Source organism: Scyliorhinus canicula, chromosome 20 (genome assembly GCF_902713615.1).
Source record: "Scyliorhinus canicula chromosome 20, sScyCan1.1, whole genome shotgun sequence".
In the NCBI taxonomy this organism is placed as follows: domain Eukaryota; kingdom Metazoa; phylum Chordata; class Chondrichthyes; order Carcharhiniformes; family Scyliorhinidae; genus Scyliorhinus; species Scyliorhinus canicula.
The window spans coordinates 17,549,048-17,567,172 of record NC_052165.1 but is presented as its reverse complement, the minus strand read 5'-3'; the positions used below and the strand labels follow the sequence as shown (position 1 = coordinate 17,567,172).

The window sequence follows — 18,125 nt, the reverse complement described above, 5'->3', positions numbered from 1 at the left end:
CTTGCAGCATCAGGCTGTTTGGAGTATAGTGCAATGTACACTAAAATCAGTTACTCTTCTCTCGCCAACTTTAAAAACATCAGTTTGCCCTATTTGGTTAAGTCCACTTACATGTTCTGTACAGGTCACATCTATTTTGCCAATAAAACATTCAGACACCTCTCCTATTAAACAACAATTGTCATTGTGAAGATTCATATTCACAACAGTGATTTAAGAGGTGACCAATGTATATATATATAACTTAAACATAGGGTTGTTACGAGAAGTGTAATTTGATTTAGTATTTTCCACAATTAAAACATGTGGGCAAACAGATCCCACCGAAGTGTAGATTGCTTCCAAGCACCAGTTTTGTGTCTTGAACTTGTGCGGTTTTGTTTGTGCGCATTCTAAAATAAATTGAATGTATCGAAACCTAGAGTTCCTTAGGTCTGTGTTTAACTGGCCACTGTTCCGTATTAAATTATAGGAACCAACGGGACCACCTACGCCTAAACGACCTCGGGGAAGACCAAAAGGAAGCAAAAACAAGGGTCCCTCTAAAGCAGCTCAAAAGGTGAGATTAACCTGGAAACATTTCAGAACATTAGCCACACTTCGAAGACTAGTTTTACAAATGAGTTCAATCATTTATCAGAATCCAGTTTACAAATGGGCTCCATCATTCATCCCGATTATCAGAGGATTTGCACCATTTTGGTAATTTGTGTTGTTTGAATCACATTTCCTGCAGCTTGCTGTGTCAGCAGTGGAGTCCAAGTTTTTAACCAGAGAGACTATGACCGCTTTCCATAGGAAGGATCATTTTCTGTTTCAGTTTTGAGGAAGCTGAGTACCTTTCTTTTGTTGTATCTCACTATTAAGACCTGTCAAGTGTACTGCACTGATTATCAGTGTTTCATGACCACGTAGATTATTCCATCTGAAGAAACATCTGATTCATAGCTGCAACTTTTGCTCAGCAAGAATTAGCGTGGCCTGTGCTTTTTGTCTATTATAAATTCAGTAGGATATTGAGTTGTTAATAATATCAAATGCCAATGAGGAATATTTTATAGTTTCAACATTTAAATTTGACAACACTTTAGATGCTGGACAGGGTGGCACGGTGGCGTACTGCTGCTTCACGGCGCCGAGGTCCCAGGTCCGATCTCGGCCCTGGGTCACTGACCGTGTGGCGTTTGCACATTCTCCCCATATCCATGTGGGTCTCATCCCCACAACCCAAAGATGGGCAGGGTAGGTGGATTGGCCATGCTAAATTGCCCCTTAATTAGAAAAAAATTGGATACTCTAAATTAAGAAAAAACTTTAGAAGCAGGGGCTGATTTAGCACACTGGGCTAAATCGCTGGCTTTGAAAGCAGGCCAAGGCAGGCCAGCAGCACGGTTCAATTCACGTACCAGCCTCCCCGAACAGGCGCCGGAATGTGGCGACTAGGGGCTTTTCACAGTAACTTCATTTGAAGCCTACTTGTGACAATAAGCGATTTTCATTTCAGATACTGGACATGGCCAGGCAGGAAACTATAAAAGATTGTTAATATTCAGGAAAATGTAAAAAAAAGTGTAATTCTGTTTTTCATCCCTGTGAAATATTAACGATAGAAGTTAAATATGACAATATAAGTTCTAAGTACCCATTTACCAAAAAACCCATATGGTTTATATTGACTGTAACAGTTCTCTTGCACCTAGTTTTTAACAATGTTAGTTATTAAATTAACAAAAATGCTTCAGCTAAGCAAGACGTATTATGGCTATGAGGGAGGAAAATCGAGAACAGAAGGGCACTTTTGAACAGGGCACTACAATTAAATGCACGCTGTTCCAAAATGGGTTTTGTTGAGGCAATTATGAGGGCATGTATATCATCTCATTAAATATTGCCATGAAGAAACTAACAAAGGTTGAGGCACGGTGTGTGTGTATGATTATTTTTTGTTTGAAACGTCGTTTTAAACAAAAATGGTGTATGAATCTCAATTCACTGTAAATCTGTCACAACTATAGTTAATTCTTCTTGATATTGTTTTCATTCATGTTTACCTTGAACTCAGTGTTCACAGAAATCAGGAGGTGTGCTATGTTCTTCCAATTCAGCCTTGGTTCAAAAACCCGAGTGTTTGTAATTGGAATGGATATAGAGCAAATAACGTATGGTATTGACCTGTACTTTTAATTGGGAAGATGCTGATAAGTGAAAAGGAAAAGATGGTAGCTTAGTACTTGCTTTTCTACATTTCTGAACCGTTGGTAAAATGGAAGTTGAAGGAAAAACCTTCAGAAACACTCGTTTTTGATGCTGATAAAGTCCAGTATATGGAAGAAATCTGCACTTATCTGAGAGATTGATAATACAAAACATGATAAGCTGGGTAAAGAAAGAATACTTCTTTAATTGGACTCCATGTGACAATCACCACACAGATGTTTTTTCAGAAATGTGTCATTCTCACTTCATCTTTGCAGATGCAAGGTTATTAGTGTCATTAGCTTAACAGTTCTTGTCCTGGAAGAAATTGTGATTAATGTTTAACCTTGGCTTTCTGGATTAGAATCTGCGTCATTTTTCAAAATTAAACCCAGTCAGACACATCTATATTTTCGTTAAACATTCAATAACTTAGTGCCACTAAAATAATAAGCAGTTGAACACTTTCAAGAACTGAAACAGGGGAGATGCTCTCAGAGTCCAATTAATTTCTATTACGCCACATTTAATACATCAAGTTCTAGGCATTGTAAAGTAACGCATTATTTTGACCGCTGTGGTGAAATATAAATGCATGCACCATTGTGGTAATGTTATATAATCTCTGGCAACAACTATCTATCCTGTACACCATCAATTACTCCCCTAACCTGAACCTTTGACATGGTCTATCTTGATGTATAACTGTATCATTTTGAAAGGCAGATACCCTTTCCAGAGTATATATATATTGTTACTTAACAAAGGGAGGATGCCTCAGGAACACTTTATATCCATTAAATTATTTAAACAGGCCTTGTCTTGTTAATTGCCTTCAACTACACAGGTTTAATTTCCTCTGTGCCCAGCATAGCAATGTACAAAGGTACAGCTCAAAGCTCCACCTTTCTTGGTTCAGATCCCATATCAATTGTCTCCTTGTTTCAAGTACTTTAATAGCCCTGGAGTTCAGGTGACTTGCAAATCCACATGTTAATTGTTAACTGTTGGAGCTAAGACTTACTTAGAAGATCCATTTAGTTTTAGACATCATAGGCTCGCCTGTGAAAATTAATCACCCTGCTGAATTTGATCAGATTAACCTACTGCCTGTACAAATGGTAATTTGGGGCCAAGGACCTTTGTCCTCTTAATTTAAAACGTCAAAGTACTTCTGAGCAATTTACTCACTTGCATAATAAAAGAGATGTTGGATGTAATTTCTCCACACACCTGGTCCTCCCTGATCGGCCACGTAGCCAATCTATTAGTGTATGTAAATAAAGGACCAAGTGCTCCTTGTTGTACAGGGGGTCAGATGGTTGCTAATATCTCAAAATTACTCAACTAGGTGGTAAAGCATAGTTCATTTAGGAAATTAATTGTCTTGCCGCTTCTCTTTTGCTGGGGGGACTGAAATGATTCAGTGGCCTGGTCAATTAATACGCTCACTTGTTGGGAACCATGAAGTTGAATTGTGAACATCCCATAAGAGTAACAAAATAATGTTTCATGCTTATAATTGTGCATGTGAACATGGGTCTTTAGGTTGTGACAGGACAACTTTAACACAGTACTTCAAAATATGGAGGTAATATTGTTTTCCCCAATTCCTTTGTAGAAAGCTGAGCCCACTGGTGAGAAGCGACCCAGGGGTAGACCTAGAAAATGGGTAAGTGCCATTTTTTTCTTGTGTTAGTATTGGACATTTTTTGTTTTCCTATTTACCTCCACTCCCACATCCCGTATTGCAGGCACTGATTTCTCGCTCCATGGGTGGCCTCCACTTGTATCCAGCACAACTGTCCATTTCTCATGTGCGAGTCTAGGTGTGTGTTGAACAGACATTTTCCCTGGTGATGCATCACAACTGAGCTCAATCATGTCCTTGACAAGCATCGCCACATGTGTATTTTCAGCTGAGATTTCGGAATATTAATCAGGAGTGGGGACCATGGGTGATTGTTCTGGATTAGGGAAGGGAAGATGCTGGTGCCCGTGTTGATGGTCCAGTGGAGATCAGCTGACCTAATACAGAGTCAGGGCCAAGGCTACCGCCTATTTGGTTTGCATGGTTCAGTTTCAGAAACCTTCAGTTTCAAAAATCTAAGTTGCAAAACTGAAATTGTTTCCTTTGGAAGAAGAAGATTTAAAGGCCACATTAATTTGGGAAGCCAAGATAATGTGACCTCCAGTTATAGAAGAAAAAAGAAAACAAGAGTTTTGTTTTTTAATATTCTCATAGCTGGTGGGTAATTTAAAACGTCAAAGTACTTCTGAGCAATTTACTCACTTGCATAATAAAAGAGATGTTGGATGTAATTTCTCCACAAACCTGGTTGTTGGTACTGTGTTGGTTAATTCCTTCACAGAAGAGCTAGATAAATATTTGATTATTGAAGGTATATAGGGATGAATAGAGACAGATTCTGAAACATGATGGTTCCTTGTCGAAAGCAACCAAATGGGGATAAACAAAATAGGATGCAAGATTCCATAGCCATTCTTCTGCTTTTCAAGGGGAACCCTTCCTTATGAGAGAAAATGGGTTTGGGACAATCCGTGTTGAAACTGAGCGTTGCAAGGTTGGAATAGCTAGTCATTCAAAAGTCACTGATGACTTTTTAAATGAAATGTAATGTTTTGGTAGTGTTTAACCGTAACAGAATCATGTGTGGAAAATGTTTGCAACTCTTAGCACTAAAAAATATCAATTTTGAACTTTACTGGGGTGGATGAAAATCTGCTATTGAAATAAATCACTGCAGAATTTGGAAGTTTCTATCGTTTTGTGCTGTTATTGAAATCATTTATTCCTGTAACTCAGGCACCCACTATCACTAATTTATGGAAGATTGCATTGTGTGTAATGGTTGCATTTAAAGTGCTCATATTACATCTAATTTACAGCGCACAAGCAGGCCAATTGATTTATGCTGGTCGATCCACACAAGCTACAATAATCTCCCACTCCTCTTCGTCTTAATTCTATCAGAATAATCTCCTATTCCTTTCTCCGCTGTGTGTTTATCTAGCTTTCCCTTAAATGCGTCGATGTGATTCAACTCTACTATTCCTTGTGATAGTGAGCTCCTCACTGCACATTCTCGGCACTCTCCGGATAGAGAACTTCCTCCTGAATTTGTATCAGATTTATTGATGATTATATTATATTTATGGCCGTTAGTGTTTGAAATGCTCCCACAAGTGGAAACATTTCCTCTGTGCCTAGCTGCTCAAACGCTTTCGTAAGACCTCCACCAAGCCACCTGTCAGTCAGGAGACCTCACAGTGTCCTTATTGTAAATCTTTTTTGACCTCTCTCCACTGCCTCAATATCCTTTCTGTAATGTGAAGACCAGAACCAGCATCTGATTTTATCCCCTTGGGGGATTCTATAAAATTGTGGTAATCTGTGATTCTGAGCGGATTTGCTCTTGTTCGTTAAATTCTTCATTTCACCATCATTGCTAGTCCCACGGTGCCTTCAGTCAAGAAAGTGTGAATCACGGACTCTTTCATACCACCCATTAATGTTGCTCTATGTTCGCCATTAGGGTTGGCGTCGTTTATTTGACAAGGTTGCTATCCATCTAAGGTACCTTGACTGATTTTAGTCAGTTGTAGCTTGAAGGTATTTAAGCCTGAATGCAAGCTTAGATCAGGCTTCTTAAATGATTTGTTCAGGGGATGTGGGTGTCGCAGACAATGCCAGCATTTGCTGTCCATCCCCAATTGCCCTTGAGAGCAGTTAAGAATCAGCCACACTGCTGTGGATCTGGAGTGGCATGTAGGCCAGACCAGGTCAGGACGGCAGATTTCCTCCCCAAAAGGACTTCAGTGAATCAGATCATTTTTTGTGAACGGCGATCAATAATGAACCTGTGTCACCAGAGCATTGGCCAGGGCTTCTGAGTTACAAGTCCAGTGACATTACCACTACACCAGTCTCTGAACAAAGGTCAAGTAACTCAGTCATTTTAATTTTATTATCTCCTAACTTTTTGTGACAGCAAATTTTGCGTACGGTGAACATCATTGGAATTCCAATTCCAATTGAAAATTCGACCCTCTACTTCTGCTAAGAGTACGGCCAGGCAAATTTGATAGTTATCTGTCCATTTTGGTGCCTGAGCTGAGAAGCTATTTCCTATACTTCATTGAATTTTAGTTAATCACTATAGTAATTTTTTTAAAAAGTACTACGTTGGTCGCTGGAAGGAACTGAACATGCACGATTCTCCATATTGTTAACTTCAGTGAGTAAAGTTGTCAATATTATCAAATTGGAAATTATCATAGAATTTACAGTGCAGAAGGTGGGCATTCGGCCCATCAAGTCTGCACCGGCTCCTGGAAAGAGCACCCGACCCAAGGTCAACACCTCCACCCTATCCCCATAACCCAGTAACCCCACCCGACACTAAGGGAAATTTATCATGGCCAATCCATCTAACCTGCACATCTTTGGACTGTGGGAGGAAAGCGGATCACCCGGAGGAAACCCACGAACACACGGGGAGGATGTGCAGACTCCGCACAGACAGATGTTTTCTTAAGTCTGGAGAACTGCCCTTAAGGGGGCAGAGAAACCCAACGAGCTTAAGGGTGCAGTTCAAAGTCAACCACATTGCTGTCACATGTAGGTCAGACCAGGTAAGGACGGCAGATTTCCTTCCCTGAAGGACATTTGTGAACCAGATGGGTTTTTACGACAATGGTTTCATCGTGATCATTAGACTTTTACTTCCAGATTTTAATTGAATTGAAATTTCAACATCCGCAGTGGCGGGATTTGAACCCAGGACCCCAGAGCATGACTCTGCGGCTTGAATTCTCTGCTCGTTGGGATTCTCTTTCCTCGCTGGCAGCGCGCCCCTGCCCACGTGTTTCCCAGCTTCAATGGAAAATCCCATTGACTAACCATGGAAAAAAACCGCCACCAGCAAACGGGGCACCGCTGAAAATCGTGGGCGCGATTCTCCGCAAACGCGGAGAATCATAAAGGCTGCCGTGGGACAGGCCGTGACACACGGCAGCCTTCACGGCCACTTCCGGGGTCGATTCTCCCCCCCCCGTCAGGGCTAGGAGCACGGCCCCGTGCGTCACGGCGGTCGTCAAAGCCGCACGTCAAGCGTCACGGCGGCTGACGCGGCCGATGACATCAGCCGCGCATGCGCAGGTTGGACAACGCCAACCCGCACATGCGCAGGTGGCGTCTTTCTCCTCAGCCGCCCGGCAAGACATGGCGGCTTGATCTTGCCGGGCGGCGGAGGAGAAAGAGTGCGTCCGTTTTGGATGCTGGCCCGACGATCGGTGGGCACCAATTGCGGGCCTGTCCCCTCCCGAGCACAGTCGTGGTGCTCCCGTGCCAATGGGGCCTCTAGATGCCCCAAACGGGCATCTGGCGCCCGTTTCACGACAGCAGCGAGCTGGTGTTTTTGCTGCCGTGGTGAAACTGGCGTGAAGGGCCGGCCGCTCGGCCCATCGGCCTCGGAGAATCGCCGCTCGGCGTAAAAAACAGCGAGCGGCGATTCGTGGCGTGGGTCGGGCGTGGGGGGGTGGGGGGGAGAATAGCGGGAGGGCGTGAAAAATGTCGGGAGGCCCTCCCACTATTCTCCCACCCGGCGTTGGGGGGCGGAGAATCGCGCCCCGTGTGTCTGGACGATCAAAGAATTTCGCCCAGGGTCTTTGGGTTACTCGTCCAGTGACAATACCACCATAATTCATTTTGTATTCAATCTAACAATTTTCCGTTTTTTGGGTGCTGTTGCGTGAAAACTTTTCTTTGGCATTAGAAATCTTTGTTGCAGGTTTATTCAGTTAACAGAATGATCCACGAGATTCGATTTTTTTGTTCAAAATTGAATAAATAAAATAAATGACTTTTTTTTTACCAGTTTGTAAGAAGTTCAATGCAATAAAAACAGAAAGTTCTGGAAATACTCAGCAGGCCTTGAATGGCTTGTTGAGGCAACATCCAATTCCGTGCCATGAAGTGACTACACCAACTAGCTGTTGCTCTGAAATCTTTGCTGGGCTCAGCGTTTGTTGGGTTTGGTGTTATTTGGGCCTATTTATATCCGTATGTACACACTGCATATCTGTAACCATTTAAAAAAAATGTTTTTTTATAAATTTAGAGTACCCAATTCTTTTTTCCAATTAAGGGGCAGTTTAGTGTGGCCGATCTGCCTACCCTGCACATCTTTTGGGTTGTGGGGGTGAGGCCCGTGCGGACGCGGGGAGAGTTTGCGGGCTCCACACGGGCGGTGACCCGGGGCCGGGATTCGAACCCGGGTCCTCAGCGCCGTAGGCAGCAGTGCTAGCCACTGTGCCACCGTGCTGCCCTCTGTAACCATTTTGAGGATTCTCCAAGGACCCATTCTACTACATGCTTCTCAAGGTCAGGCCAGTGACTGCTCCCTGTTCTCATGGTATGTTTGGCCTTGGGCATCTTCTAGTGTAGAAGATTTTAGTTCAGATGGGCAGCATGGTCGGTGCAGGCTTGGAGGGCTGAAGGGCCTGTTCCTGTGCTGTACTTTTCTTTGTTCTTTGTTCTTTGTCTGTCAGCATCTATGGAGGGAGGAGAGCGAGAGAGAAACATTCAAATGTTTTGAATTGAATTTTAAAATTAAATGAATTGAAAAACAATGGATGGCAGTTAGAACTTAATTTCTACGGTAATAATTGGTCAAAAAAATAATAAAATTATAACAAATTGCTTTTAATGTTTTTGATGTTGACTTAAATTTCTGTGGCAAAAATCTAATGAGGAATGAATGTACGACTCAAAGGCTTGATAGTGATATTGAATTTTGAACAAATCCAATAAAGGTGTGGTATTTTAATAGGATAGGCTTGCAGACCACCAAGGTACAAACAAACAAGAGCTTTATTGGAAAGGCGTTTACTAAACAGGCTGTAAAGACAGATTGCCCTTTTGCCCATGCAAATTGCCTATGATGTCATCAATATGTCATGTGATTGAACTCTTAAAGTGACCGTGGTCCAATTAGGAACAAACCTGAATACACAGTACTTTCCTCCCGCTTTACATCGAAGGTTCCTGTGATGAAACATATTATAACCTTAACACTCAAAATGAACAATTAATAAACGCAATAAGTTAGATGTTTCCGGGGTTGCTAATTTCTTTGTGGTTGTTAGTGAACCTCAGGCGTCTGCATTTTCATGCTATCTGCAATCTCCAGAGTTTTTGGTTTAGTTTGAATGTCCTCCGTAGTTATCTCAACCGGAGTCAACATTGTGTTTTTTTTTAATTTAGAGTACCCAATTCATTTTTTCCAATTAAGGAGCAATTTGAGCGTGGCCAATCCACCTAGCCTGCACATCTTTGGGTTGTGGGGGCGAAACCCACGCAGACACAGGGAGAATGTGCAAACTCCACATGGACAGTGACCCGGGGCTGGGATTGAACCTGGGACCTCAGTGCCGTGAGGCAACAGGGCTAACCCACTGCGCCACCGTGCTGCCGTGAGTCAACATTGTGTTTGCAGGTTGACCAGGTGTTGAAGCATCTTCAACTAGCGCGCTGCCTTCCACAGTTGTTTCCGGTATTGTCAGATTCTCAGGAATGTTGAGGTCTTCACTTGGCACCGTTTGTCATGGACTCTCGGTTGACTCTGTCTCTGGGAAACTAGTTCCTGTAGCTACAAGATGATCAGCTTGTTTTCTCCACACTACATCGTCCCAAGTTTGAACGGTATAGGAGACTAGTCCTGTCTGTGCTAAGACGAAAGCTGGAATCCACTTCTCACTGGTGGTACAGTTCCTTGACAATATTTCCTGATCTTTCAGAAATGCACTGCGTTTAGCCCTGTTCTCAGGTTGCAAAACCTGACTTTGATCTTTCCCCCCCCCTCAACAATCTCTCTGGTGGCTTCAGCAAATCAAATGCTGCACGTGACTGACATTTCACCATGAATAAAGCTGGACAACTTTGGGTTGTTGAATGCGTTGTATTCCTGTATCTCACCAGGAATTGGCTTAATTGGGGTGGCACGGCGTCTCAATGGTTAGCACTGGTGCCTCACGGCGCTGAGGACCTGGGTTCGATCCCGTCTCCGGGTCACTGTCTGTGTGAAGTTTGCACATTCTCCCCATCTCCGCGTGGGCCTCACCCCCACAACCCAAAATTGTGCAGGGTAGATGGTTTGGCCATACTAAATTGTCCCTTAATAGGGGAATTAAAGAATTGGGCACTTTAAATTATTGATGAACAGGAATTGGCTCAATCATTTTGACAATGATCCTTGCTCGCGAGTTATCTTCAACGTATGCTTCATTGTCTGAACAAGCCTTTCAGCTAGCTCCTTTGTGGCAGGATCATGAGGTCTGGATTGGATGTGTTGGATTCTGATCTTTAGATCATTTGTGAAGTTCTGCAAAATGACTGTGGACCATTGTCGCTAACAGGTTGGTTCGGGGTTACCGAATCTTGCAAAAATCTTACCCAGTAGGGCAGCACGGTGGCCTAGTGGTTAGCACCACCGCCTCACGGCGCAGAGGTCCCAGGTTCGATCCCGGCTCTGGGTCACTGTCCGTGTGGAGTTTGCACATTCTCCCCGTGTCTGCGTGGGTTTCACCCCCACAACCCAAAAATGTGCAGAGTAGGTGGATTGGCCATGCTAAATTGCCCCTTAATTGGAAAAAATTATTGGGTAATCTAAATTTATAAAAAAGCATTAAAAAAAATCTTACCCAGTGTTACAATTGTTCTTTCTGAAAGCTTCAGACCATTTTGAAAAATATTCATCCTTTGAATGGTCGAGCATAATCTATAGGAACTTGCCGTGGCCCTTCTGGCCATTTTCATGCATGTAATCATAGAATTTACAGTGCAGAAGGAGGCCATTTGGCCCAACGAATCTGCACCGGCACTTACAAAGAGCAACCCACTCAAGCCCACGTATCTACCCTATCCCCACAACCCAGCAACCCCCACATAGCCTTTTTGCACACTAAGGGCAATTTAGCGTGGCCCATCCACCTAACCCGCACATCTTTGGACTGTGGGAGGAATCCGGAGCACCCGGAGGAAACTCACGTAGACACGTGGAGAACGTGCAGACTCCGCACAGACAGTGACCCAAGCCGAGAATCAAACCTGGGACCCTGGAGCTGTGAAGCAATTGTGCTAACCACTGTGCTACTGTGCTCGGCAGGATTTAAACCCATGCACACGCCAAAAACATGCCCGATGTCTCGATTTCGCGATCGAGCCCAGGCCATCAAAAATAGCTTCTGGTTATCTCCTTCATCCTTAACAACCCACAATGACCTTCCTGAAGTTGGTGTAGGACCCGTTCCCTTAACGATAGCTGAATGATGACCCTCCTTTCCCAGTGGAGACAACCAGCCTGTACGGATAGTTCGGATCTTTGGGTAACTTCAGCTCAGGGCTTTCTCCCGCGGTCTTGCCACGACCATAACCATAACCTCTGATAGCAGTGGATTATTTCTGATACATTCCTTGTCCTGAGGTGGCAGGAGTGTTATCAGATTCTTCGAAATTGAAGGTATTGCCACTCAAAACTATTCATTGTTGACTCATTGGGTAAAGGTAATCTAGAGAATCCATCGTTGTTCCCACATAGATTTTCTTTTTATTCAGGAAAGGTTTTCATTACAGCAAGGTAAAACAAAACAGTAACATACAGCAAACAGCACTGCAAAATAAACCCACCCACACCTCCCAACCTCAACCCCCTCCCCCAGCAACTGATGCTGACTAATTCCCTAAAAGAAATGGAAGGCTGGCACCTCAAGGGGAACCCTTCCACCCCCTCATGGTGCAATTGGCAAAAATTCCATTCACCCTCCCACTTTCTCTTTACTTCCTCCAACGAAGCCTGCTCCGTCGACAGGATCCGGCCGTAGGTATCTGAAATCCTCCCCTCAGCCAGAGGCAGCACCATATCCAAGAGCAAGGGCGAGGGAAATTAAGGAATCACCTCACGCAAAAAGTCAACTACCTAAATACATCAGATCTCAGGAGCTGGAAGTTCTCCAATAACGTCTCCATACCGACAAACCTCCCTTCATAAACATGCCCCCAAACCACTCCAACCCTTCCCTCCTCCTGCCCTGAATGATGAGTCCAAGCCAGACAGCACAAACTAATGGTTTCTACAAATAGGGGCCAACATTGACATGGAGCCCAACTTAAAATGCTGCCTAAACTTCCTCCAAATCCTCAAAATAGCCATCAATACCGGGCGCACAGTGAATTTTGCGGGGGAAGAACTTAAGCGGGCAGTAACCAGGGCCCTCAAACCCCAACCTTTAACGGGCCCGCCTCCAGCCACCCCAACACCGTTTCGATATTTGCAGGACAATAATAAATAACAAATTAGGTAGTGCTAAGTCCCCCAGCTGGGCCTCTCTGTTGAAGCGTGCTACGGATCCATGGCGTCTTGCCCGTCAAAATAAAGGAGGATACCATTCTATTGGCAGAGGAGGGGTTCTGGGGACCCTCCCATAGTGCATTGGGGCTCAGGGAGAGGGGTCGGAGTCACATCGGGGGCCTTGGAGATCTGGTGTCCCGCTCTCTCGCTACACTGAGGGGTTTCTGGCGAGAGGAGCTCCTCAGTGTACAAAACGGAGTTACGTGCAGCCTCGGCCGTGCGTTCCCGATTGAGACCCTTATCAAAGGCTATGTCACATTTCATAGCCTTGTGTTTCTCGGCGCTGCGAGTGCCAGGAATCACACGGCTAAACTCGCTCGCTCTGGCACTTTGTTCCCGTTTAGGTAAATCGCGCTCTTGATTTTTTTTTTCATGCATCCACGTTCTGAGAACTTAATGTAATTTATTTCTCAATTTATTTTCTGACCAATTCTAATCTTTCCAAATTGATCCTCACAAGCAAAAATCAAGAGGCTTAGACAGCCTGGCTTGTCGATCATGAACTATTCAACAAATCTAAAATATCATAACCACTTTAATTAAGCTGAGTATCAATAACTTTGACCCATAGTCTCAGCCCTGTCATAATTAAGTAGGTTAAACTGATTTTGTTCTTTTGACTTAGGGTATGCAGTCTCTTTAGCTCACGCGGCTAAATCGTTGGCTTTTAAAGCAGACCAGCAGCACGGTTCGATTCCCGTACCAGCCTCCCCAGACAGGCGCCGGAATATGGCAACTAGGGGCTTTTCACAGTAACTTCATTGAAGCCTACTCATGACAATAAGCGATTTTCATTTTCTTTTTTTTTAAATTTAAGAGTGCCCAATTTTTTTTCCAATTCAGGGGCAATTCAGTGGGGCCAAGCCACCTACCTGCACATCTTTGGTTTGTGGGGGCAGGACCCATGCACACCGGGTGAATGTGAAAACTCCACACAGTGACCCGGAGCCGGGATTCGAACCTGGGACCTTGGCGCCTTGAGGCAACAGTGCTAACCACTGCGCCACCATGCCGCCCTCTCATTGATCTTGTAAATGTTGTCTTAGTATTACTTTTCTATTTTCAGTTGTGAGAAATTTCAGAACTTCCCGGCTAACACAATGGAAAACAAACAGAAATCTCAGGAGAATCGTCATCTTTACGGTCTATACCCTCCCTGCCAGTGACAATGGGAGCATGTTCCTTCTACGAACGTCTTCCTTTATTTGCTCCACTAACCGGGCCAGATTTAATTTATGCCACCACTTTAGTGATGGAGAGTAGGCTGGGACAGTGATTGGCTAGGGTAGACTTGACCTGCTTTTCATGTCCAGGGCGATTTTCCCCATTGTCAACTAAATGCCAGTGTTGTAGCTGTGGTGAAACGTCTCGGCTAGGAGTACAGGTCTTCAGTATTATTGCTGGAATGTTGTCAGGACCAATAGCCGTTGCAGGAACCAGTGTCTTCAGCCATTTTCTGATGTCATGTGGAGTGAGCTGAGTTGCATCTGTGAGACTGGGGACCTTAGCAGGAGATCAAGGTGGATCATCCACTTGGCCTTTCTGGCTGAAGATGGCTGTAAATACTCAGCCTTGTCTTTTGCATTGATGTACTGGGCACAATCATCACTGGGAATGGGGTTGTTTCTAGAGCTTGCCCCTCTGGGTCATTGTTTAATTATGCATGATTGCGTAGCTTTGATCTGATCCATTGGTCATCGGATCACTTCACTCTATCTACTGCCTGCTGCCTCAAGCATGCGTGTAGTCCTGTGTTGTAGCTTCACAAGGTCAGGATCTCATTTTTAGGTATGCCTGGTCCTGCCTCTCACATGCTGCCCTACACTCTTCATTGTAATACCGTTGATCGCCTGCTTAGCAGTAATGATAGAGTGGGAGAGGGGCCAGGGCATTGGGTGTGCAGATTGTAGTTTAATACAATTCTGTTGCTGCCACTGGTGCATACAGTCTCGTGGATGCCCAGCTTTGAGCTAATGGGTCTGTTCTGAATCTATCCCATTTAGCTTGGTGGAAACATTTCATTTATTTTGCATCTGAACAATTCGCCGTTGCTACAAATGGATTCGCATCTGTTAATAAGATCAGACTTGGGCTTGAATCAAGTGCAATTTGCTAGCTATTAGTTACTTTCGCTAAATCTGAGCTTCCAGTTATTGTTGATCAATAGGCTAGCATAATTGTTTGAAGAGAAAAAGCTTGAAGAGGCAGGTCAAATCTAGTGAGGCCTTTCCAATTGAATCAGAAATGTATTTGCAGTCCTCCAGAAGCAAAACGCGCGATTATAATGGTACGGTGGAGAGGGGATGAATGAATAACCCTGTGGCCAAGGACACAGTCAAATCTATTCACCTTGACGGTAGTTTTCAGTGCCCACCTTTACATTTGAAAGCCTCCCTTACGTTGACTGCTCAGTGATTTTGCCATGTCACAGGCAGCTGACAAGAATGTAATTTATTTCCTTGCAGTACTGGGGAACTGTCATTCACTGTATTTGGGCCTTTGTTATTGTTCACTCGATTTGTACAGCTCTTCATGTACCCTTAAATCCTCTGTGGTAAAGTGACCTTTCCATTGTTTGGGTGCAGCCTAACTGCCAGTTTCACTCAGTGACTCTGGGCAGGATGGACTTGTCGAGCCACTTTAGGGCTCCCACTCTGGCTTTTAAATTGTTCATTTTTAATGAATGGAACCGGCTCTTTGAAGCACTTCCGCATTTAAGTCGGGGTCCGAAGAGAGCAACGGGCAAAAGTAGACTCACCACACCGATGGCATCGCTGTCCACTAATTATGTTTATCCCTCTGTTGTCACAAATCAATCCTGCTGGTCAGGCTTTTAAATGTCCATTGCACAGTCATAATTTACCTGGCTGTTCAAATGAGGGAGCTTTCTGTAAGAGCCTTGATAACATAGGAAGTGACAGAATCATAGTCCCAGGGATTGCGGAGGTTTATATTTCTGATTGCCGTCGATAAGATTGCATATCCGTTGGAAATCCAGGTTCAAAATGCCATTTCTTTCATTGACAGTCAGGATTGACTAATTTTGCTCCAATGGTTTACTGTTTGAATAGTTTTTTCAAATTAATTTGATGCTCCATATAGTAACCGATTTGAATGGTAAGAAATAAGTAAATTATTTTATGACTGGGGCATGATGAGTGGATTTGAGGCACTGAAATGCTTTTGAAGTATAGTCACCGGTGCTCCGTAATTTGCAAACTGAAAGGTCCCAGAAATAGCAATGGGGTAAATGCCCAGCTAATCCCTATTTTGTGGTGTTGATTGAGGGACAAATGTTAGCCAGAGCATTGGAAGACTTCCCTGAGTAGTGTCATGGGATCTTTCAAGTCCGTTCCCCCCCATAACAAGCAGGGAGGGGGTTCCGCTTAATATCATGTCCTCAAAGACAATAGTCTACAGGTTGAGTAGACTGGGACTGTACTCGTTGGAATTTAGAAGGATGAGGGGGGATCTTATAGAAACATTTAAAATTATGAAGGGAATAGATAGGATAGATGCGGGCAGGTTGTTTCCACTGGCGGGTGACAGCAGAACTAGGGGACATAGCCTCAAAATAAGGGGAAGTAGATTTAGGACTGAGTTTAGGAGGAACTTCTTCACCCAAAGGGTTGTGAATCTATGGAATTCCTTGTCCAGTGAAGCAGTTGAGGCTCCTTCATTACATGTTTTTAAGGTAAAGATAGATAGTTTTTTGAAGAATAAAGGGATTAAGGGTTATGGTGTTCGGGCCGGAAAGTGGAGCTGAGTCCACAAAAGATCAGCCATGATCTAATTGAATGGCGGAGCAGACTCGAGGGGCCAGATGGCCTACTCCTGCTCCTAGTTCTTATGTTCTTATGTTCTATGTTCTATGTTCTACCCTCTGTGTAAAAAACTTGCCTCGTACATCTCCTCTAAACCTTGCCCTTCGCACCGTAAACCTATGACCGCTAGTAATTGACCCCTCTACCCTGGGGAAAAGCCTCTGACTATCCGCTCTGTCTATGCCCCTCAGAAATTTGTAGACTTCTATCAGATCGCCCCTCAACCTCCTTTGCTCCAGTGAGAACAAACCAAATTTATTCAACCTCTCCTCATAGCTAATGCCCTCCATACCAGGTAACATCCTGGTAAATCTCTTCTGCACCCTCTCTAAAGCCTCCACATCCTTCTGGTAGTGTGGCGACCAGAATTGAACACTATACTCCGTGTGGCCTAACTAAGGTTCTATACCTCTGCAACATGACTTGCCAATTTTTATACTCAATGCCCCGGCCAATGAAGGCAAGCATGCTGTATGCCTTCTTGGATACCTTCTCCACCTGTGTTGCCCCTTTCAGTGACCTGTGGACCTGTACACCAAGATCTCTCTGACTGTAAATATACTCTTGAGGGTTCTACCATTCACTGTATATTCCCTGCCTGTATTACACCTTCCAAAATGCATTACCTCATATTTGACCGGATTAAACTCATCTGCCAACTCGCCGCCCAAGACTCCAAACGATTTAAATCCTGCTGTATCCTCTGACAGTCCTCATCGCTATCCGTAATTTCACCAACCTTTGTGTCGTCTGCAAACTTACTAATCAGACCAGTTACATTTTCCTCCAAATCATTTATATGTACTACAAACAGCAAAGGTCCCAGCACTGATCCCTGTGGAACACCACTAGTTACAGCACTCCAATCAGAAAAGCACCCTTCCATTGCTACTCTCTGCCTTCTATGACCTAGCCAGTTCTGTATCCACCTTGCCAGCTCACCTCTGAACCCGTGTGACTTCACCTTTTGTACCACTCTGCCATACAGGTAGGGAATAGGGCCATGAGGGACCTTGTCAAAGGCCTTACTGAAGTCCATATAGACAACATCCACTGCCCTACCTGCATCAATCACCTTTGTGACCTTCTCGAAAAACTCTATCAAGTTAGCGAGACATGACCTCCCCTTCACAAAACCATGCTGCCTCTCGCTAATTTGACCCCTTGCTTCCAAATGGGAGTAGATCCTGTCTCGAAGAATTCTCTCCAGTAATTTCCCTACCACTGACGTAAGGCTCACCGGCCTGTAGTTCCCTGGATTATCCTTGCTACCCTTCTTAAACAAAGAAACAACATTGGCTATTCTCCGGGACATCACCTGAAGACAGTGAGGATCCAAAGATTTCTGTCAAGACCTCAGCAATTTCCTCTCTTGCCTCCTTCAGTATTCTGGGGTAGATCCCATCAGGCCCTGGGGACTTATCCACCTTAATATTTTTCAAGACGCACAGCACCTTGTCTTTTTGCATCTCAATGTGACCCAGGCTATCTACACACCCTTCTCCTGACTCAACATCCACCAATCCCTTCTCTTTGGTGAATACTGATGCAAAGTATTCATTTAGTACCTCACCCATTTCCTCTGGCTCCAAACATAGATTCCCTCCCCTATCCCTCAGTGGGCCAATCCTTTCCCTGGCTATCCTCTTGCTTTTTTATGGGTAAAAAGCCTTGG

General features: G+C 44.1%; 1 protein-coding gene across 1 annotated transcript in view; it reads left to right on the top strand.

Moving 5' to 3' along the window:
• The window catches only part of hmga2 (high mobility group AT-hook 2), a 172,222-nt gene that overhangs the window by 2,762 nt on the left and 151,335 nt on the right, over positions 1-18,125 (top strand). Inside the window, exons 2-3 of the mRNA XM_038780850.1 lie at positions 473-559; positions 3,818-3,868. Of these exons, the coding sequence (XP_038636778.1) occupies positions 473-559; positions 3,818-3,868 (138 nt within the window). The remainder of the gene's footprint in view (positions 1-472; positions 560-3,817; positions 3,869-18,125) is intronic.